Genomic DNA, 6,668 nt, shown 5'->3' on the forward strand with positions numbered 1-6,668 from the left:
GAGCTAGGTCTCCATGGTAACTGATGCTGTGGAGCTAACCTGGTCTGGGGATTAAATGCCCTTTTTATGTGAAGCAGAGCGTCTGAGTTGACAAAGAAAGCTGAACCACCTTTGTCATACCCATTATCTCTGGCTGGGGCTTTTGGTTTTGTTGAGCCAGCTTACACAAAGAAAGCCCAGCTATGTCCAACTTGCTTCGTAGTGCAGCCCTCAGGTCTCTCTTTTGCATGAGACCCTTTGTTTCTACCTGTATAGATAACGGAAATTTAAAAAGTACGATTTTAAAGTTGTGTGACAAACTTTCAGTACATACGAGTTAAAAACATCAGCTGTGTTTGGAACTCATGTAAAATGATCACTGAAAGAAAGTTAGAAGTGATTTAAAAAACTAAAAGTCTTAGCTTCAGAGGCTCATCAGACCCAGAGAGAGTCTTCCTCCTGAAGGGGGGCAGCAGCAGCTGTGAAGCTGCACTGAAGCAACTGATTTATAAAAATCAGTTAAAATGGCAGCTATTGATCTGCTGGAGATAAGATGGGTCTAAAGGGCTGCCCACCCATTTACTCAAGTCTTAGTCATGATTACTGAGTCAACACGGTGTCAGCTACAATCCCTACAAGCCCCTCTGAGGTAACGCTGCTTCTGTTCCAGTCACCTGAGATACGGTGAAGCTGGTTGTTGTTCATGTGAGGTCGACCTGAAGCCATTTAAAGGTTCCACCAGGAATCAGCCGTCTGACAGGAGCACAACACGGCAGTAAAAGAACTGCTAACAAGTTATTGCAGCTTCATCTCCTACAGAATGCCTCTCTAAGGTCCTCACCATATCGTCACAGCAGACCGTTTGACCTTCTTGTCCTCACAGGTGTCCAGTCTCATCTACCAGCGAGTGCAGGACGAGGGGCTGCAGTTTGACTCGGTGTGCGGGGTTCCCTACACAGCTCTGCCTTTGGCCACAATCATCTGCTCCAGAAATGAGCTGCCCATGCTCATCAGGCGGAAGGAGGCCAAGGACTACGGTGAGGTTCAGTTTATCCAGCGTTTGGAGAACACACATAGCAAACGCCAAGAAAACAGCATTCAAGGCCCTGAACAGTTTCTCTGAATGAGACTAGAATAGACTTCAACATGGTGGATGCTGTATGATTTAGAAACTGGGAGAATGTGTGCTTGGTGCCTGGATAGATGTAGGTACAGGAGGTCAATCTGCTGAATGTTTCTGTGTGATGATATTAATATATCCAGGCAATGGCAGAGTTATGAGTTATTCAAATGAGACTAATGGGTGTGGAGATGGATGCATCTAAGTCAAGCTACACCTGAAGCAGATCAGCTGAAGTTAGACTCGTATCCTGCTGCGCTGCTCTCTGTGGGTTGACATGTTGGACATACTGTTGGGTGATACTGAGGCCTGGTTGTGTGTCAGCTGTAGTGGTGACTGATGACCTTCCCTGTGTGACCCTGCTGTAGGAACCAAGCGCTTGGTGGAGGGATCGTTTCGCCAGGGGGACACGTGTCTGATCATCGAGGACACAGTGACCAGCGGCAGCAGCATCCTGGAGACCGCTGAGGTTCTCTACAAGGAGGGACTGAAGGTGATGACACTGGTGCTCTTGTGCTCACTGTGAGGCTTGCAGCAGCCTGTGGTGTAGCGACGATGCTCCCCAGTATACAGGGATCCCCTCAAAGCAGCAGGTTCTTAGGAAGTCGTTGTCTGTGTCCTGAAGGTGACGGACGCCATCGTGCTGATGGACAGAGAGCAAGGCGGAGTAGAGATGTTGGCCTCTCGGGGAATCAAGCTCCATCCCATCATCTCCATGTTCACGCTGCTCAACGTGCTGATGAAAGCCGAGCGCATCGACGCCCAAACCGCCCAGAGCGTCCGCAAGTTCATCCTGGACAACAACACTTTCAGGTACAGCTGCTGGGTTTCTCGTGTTGTACTTGAAGCTAGTGTGTGTCTTTGATGCATAGAACAATCCCAAAGTAACATCTTCATCCTTATCTGGCCTCTTTTAGCCCCAAAGAGGAGAACGGTAATGAAGCTCCTGCCACCAAGAGGACATGTGTGGAGCTGAGCTATGGAGCCAGAGCCAAGCTACAGAGTGTGTGGTCCTGCAGCTCACTCAGTTTGTCCACTCGTGTGTAAACGTAGAATCACACCCTACATCTTGTTTGTATGCAGACGTTCACCCTCTCACATCGAAGCTGCTCAACATCATGGAGGAGAAGCAGTCGAACCTCTGCGTGTCGGCTGACGTGACCAGCAGCCAGGAGCTGCTCCAGCTGGCCGAGTCTCTCGGTCCAAAGATCTGCATGCTGAAGACCCACGTGGACATCCTGAAGGTACAGGAGGGAACTGATCTGTTGCATGGAGAACCTTGTCAGGACAGATAAACTGATGTTCTGGTTTGTGTGACAGGACTACACGGCGGCCTTCAGCCAGGAACTGCAGGGTTTGGCTGAGAAACACAACTTCCTCATCTTTGAAGATCGAAAGTTTGCTGATATCGGGAACACGGTCAAGCATCAGTATGAAGGTGAGAAGATCTAACACATTACTGATGATGGAGCTTCTAAATTTGCACATAAACTATGTCCAGAATGACTTTAAGCCCCGTCTGGTTAGTATTTCCAGCAGCCTAACGTTGTGCTCGTGTGTCTGTCCTCTAGGCGGTCTGTATCGGATCTCGTCCTGGTCTCACATAGTGAACGCCCACGCGGTGCCGGGGCCCGGCGTCCTGAAGGGTCTGAGCGCTGTAGGGAAGCCTCTGGGCCGAGGCTGCTTGCTCATAGCACAGATGAGCTCCCAGGGCTCGCTGGCAACGGGTGAATACACCAAGGCTGTGGTGAGCACGTCTCCAGTGTCTGCTCCGATGTGTGGTCCATCTTCTGAGCCGCCCGGTTCACAGCCGTGTGCTTCTGTTGGGTGTCATTACAGCTGCAGATGGCAGAGGAGCACCCCGACTTTGTGATGGGATTCATCTGTGGCTCAAAGATCACCAAGAGGCCAGAGTTCCTCCACATGACTCCTGGGGTGCAACTGCAGGCCGGAGGTAACTCTGATGGCTTTTATTTGTCATTTCTTTGTTGTAATTTATATTCACGAATTTAGATTTTCATGCACCTAAATATGTTTAAATGCAAACTGAATCACACACTTTCAAGGGAATGTGTCATACAGACATGAACACACACATGTGATGGACCTCCTGGTGTCCTGAGTCCTAACTAGACGGGCCACATGCTGCACAGCAAGAAAGTCCACAATAAACAGGCTCATATGGTGTCTAGTCTGGTGAAATAAGAGCCGTTACAATCAACATATCCACGTCTAAATAAACATGTGCTCTTCTATAAAGGGCCACACGTGACATAAACCTGGTCGTTTTTCACGCTGCTCTCCGTGATGTCATGACTCATGTTAGACACAGGGTGGTGCTGTTGGACAGGAAACCATTGTTGGTCCATTAAAGCACTCAGCTGTCTCCCTCCCTCCCTCTACAGGAGACCCGCTGGGCCAGCAGTACTCCACCCCAGAAGAGGTCATCTACAACAAAGGCTCTGATGTCATCATCGTGGGACGAGGCGTCTTGGAGGCCTCTGATAGGCTGGAGGCGGCTGAGTCATACAGGAAGTCGGGCTGGGATGCGTATGCCAAGAGGGTGGCCCAGGGTGGCCAGTAGGAGCTCTGGAGGGCATTATTCATTTCAGATTTAAAACTACAACTCCGATGAGGAACTCTCCAGTATTTTCCAGTCAGACAGTTAAGAGACGATCACATGGTGGACGTGTGTGCAGCACATGAAAGTCTGACCTGCTCCTACACAACCACTCAGTCTGTTAACATGTGTAAAGGATCTTTGGCAGGTGTGGGGAACGGGACACTCTGCTGCTGACCAGATGTCAACGTGTTCTTGAGTCTGTCCGATTATGAAGCTGCTTGAAACCTATTTTTGATTCCTTCCTATTGACAAGTTGATTTTCATGTCATTCTGATTCCTTCCTCGTATTAAACTGCACAACTTGACCTGGCGTCTAATTGCAAATCTAGATGGTGGATCACCTGGTGTAGTTCGTTTTTTAAGCAATAATTGTGACTCGGCGTCCACTGAGGATTATTAGGAGTCATTCCTTCAACAAAAATCTACTGTTTCCCATTAAGGTGAAGCTCTCCTCTGTTAGAAACCTGCTACTCCTGTGTTTGGTGTAATTGCTGAAATCCTAGAACAGCCTTTATAGCACCAGTTAGGCTGGTGTGGACGCTCGTGTTTAGTAGTTGTATAGTTTAGGTTTAAATTCAGGGTACTGTCCAGCACACAGAGGATATTAACCATCAGTCTTCCTAGGATCAGACACATACTGATGGCTGTAACCAGCGTTTTTTATCCAAGAAGAAAGCCCGTTTGTGACGGGCTGAGTCGTGTGAGCTGCTGCTGAGCTGCAGCTACAACATGCAGCGAAGCAGCTTCATGTCTGAGTGCTTTTGTTCATGATTGAACTGACAAATGTTTGATTTCTTTTCTCGGGGTGACCTTATTCAGGTTTATTGTCTTTTTATGACTAAGAAGTGAGATCCAGTATCTGTTTTGTAATGCAGGGTGAAATCCTTAATAAACTTCATGTTTCTAATCAGTATTTTCCGGTTTCAAGCCTGATGTCATTAATCTGCTTCATACGTGTTCGTTTACTGGCATCTGCTGTGGAGACACACACGGTCAAGTGTTGAATGTTTTCTACATTTTTTAAACAGTTCGCATTTGGTTCAACCTAAATCTAATAATCAACGTATTTATAATACAGTCAGATCTGGAATTATGCAGGATTACCTCCACTGCTGTGCTATTTAGCAAGAAAGACAAATAGTTATAAGAGTAACTGAACCAGAGACTGATGAGCCTGTGAACAGTGAGCTAATAGCACAGACCACATGGCTTACACTGAGCTCAGGTAGTATATGTATTTAGCTAATTAGTAAATGTACCGACATGTGAATGAAAAGAACTCGACAGCTCCCACCTCAAAGTGACCAGAACAGAATTTGAGTTTTCAGCTAGAATTAGTAAAATAAAGGCATACATATTGTTGATGTGAGTCCAGAGTTTCACAAATGCTCCAGTTTTTGTATTTTGTCCTGAAGTTCTCCTGAGACCCGTTAACTAGAGCCGAGCTAGGCTGAATGTCTCATTAAGAGTCAGGACGTTTCATCGGCTTAGATTCTGGTAAATGAAATAGAGATACTGCTTGAGTACAAATAAACTATTGATTGCTGATGAATGCAATAAATCGTCTTGTGCATCAAAAACACGAGACGCCTTTTTAATAGTTCATTATTTAAGCACCTGGTGCAGATCACCTGTACACGTCTCACATGGAATAAATGTCATATTTGCTGGCAAAAAAGAACATGTTTAGTTTTGATTTTAAACTTCACTTTAGTTCATTGCATTGTGCTTCTAAAACATTGTGTGACTTGCATGAGACATTTTTCTAAGAATTGTCTAAATTGAAGCCGCAGAGGTTGAGATGTTTGGTCCTGCATTCCCAGATGCAGCCTGATGGATTTTTTCCCCATTTTATCTCTCTTGCGTGTTAAATACTGTTATTTTTCAAGGTAAATGCCTTGACTGTCTGTATCAAGCCTCATTCAACACAGCCGAAGCTCGACCAGATCACAAGAAGGTTAACTTTTAAGTTTTGACAAAGCAGCTTTAGCTACAGAAGACATAATAAGTCAAACTAAGAATTGGCCCTTTAACTTACAGAACTTCAGTTGGCACAAATACATGTATGTTCCATAAGGGACAGGAAGAGAGCCCAGTCCTGCACCGAGGAAGACGTCCGGCCTCACAGATTGAACTAAAGTGGATCAAGTGCATTTGGTTCTGCCTGTGCTGTACCTCTGCACTGCGTTCAGTGAAACCATCCTGGGTGGTTTGTGTGGTCCTGCTGGTGGACACACAGAGAACAACAAGGCCTGTGGCTGGCCTGCTGTCTTTGTGGATGTTGTCTGGAGCAGCTTTGAATGTCAGGTGACGAATTAGAGCTCGTTTTCTGACCATTTTACAACACATTTCTTTCTTTTAAAATCTATGCTTAGTTAGATTGCCACCTTATTAAAACACCTCAATGACATAATTAGAAAGGTCAGTCAAATAAAATAATGATGTGTTTTAGCAGCTACATCAGTCTGGACCTCCTCCACAAACTGTCCTGCTCCTCTGACTCCCTCTGTGGGCGAACATCACATGTGTTTAACACATTACATCAATGTTTGTGTCTGGCCTGTCATTTTTGCTGTAACAAATTTAATCTGAACCCTAAACTGCCCCTCCCCCAGCTCCCCTCAGTGCGCTTCATCCCCCAAAGTTGTCGAGCAAGGTGAGCCACCGGCAGCTGAGCGTAATTTGCAAGGCATATGATATGAAAATGATGCCGAACAGGCGCCGATGAAGACAAATTGTACATGTCGACAGGTAGCTACGTTACAATGAGCCTTTTTTTTTTTTTTTTTTTAACAGTTCAACGTCGGCACAAAGGTCAGACACGTTGCCCTGACGGAGGGCAGGAGGAGGGAGGAGGAGGGCGCTGTGGATGGAGGAGAGGGGCTGTAGGAATATGTGTGTGTGTGTGTTGGAGGCGGTCACACACACACACACACCTACACACAC

General features: G+C 46.4%; 1 protein-coding gene across 1 annotated transcript in view; it reads left to right on the forward strand.

Moving 5' to 3' along the window:
- umps (uridine monophosphate synthetase) overlaps positions 1 to 4,635 on the forward strand; it is a 6,026-nt gene extending 1,391 nt beyond the window's left edge. Inside the window, exons 2-10 of the mRNA XM_008293518.1 lie at positions 863 to 1,016; positions 1,468 to 1,592; positions 1,725 to 1,912; positions 2,017 to 2,102; positions 2,183 to 2,343; positions 2,420 to 2,537; positions 2,671 to 2,846; positions 2,939 to 3,053; positions 3,505 to 4,635. Coding sequence (XP_008291740.1) covers positions 863 to 1,016; positions 1,468 to 1,592; positions 1,725 to 1,912; positions 2,017 to 2,102; positions 2,183 to 2,343; positions 2,420 to 2,537; positions 2,671 to 2,846; positions 2,939 to 3,053; positions 3,505 to 3,683 — 1,302 coding nt within the window. The 3' untranslated portion in view covers positions 3,684 to 4,635. The remainder of the gene's footprint in view (positions 1 to 862; positions 1,017 to 1,467; positions 1,593 to 1,724; positions 1,913 to 2,016; positions 2,103 to 2,182; positions 2,344 to 2,419; positions 2,538 to 2,670; positions 2,847 to 2,938; positions 3,054 to 3,504) is intronic.
- The last annotated feature ends 2,033 nt before the right edge of the window (positions 4,636 to 6,668 follow it).

Source organism: Stegastes partitus, unplaced genomic scaffold, assembly GCF_000690725.1.
Source record: "Stegastes partitus isolate 25-593 unplaced genomic scaffold, Stegastes_partitus-1.0.2 Scaffold890, whole genome shotgun sequence".
Classification (NCBI taxonomy): domain Eukaryota; kingdom Metazoa; phylum Chordata; class Actinopteri; family Pomacentridae; genus Stegastes; species Stegastes partitus.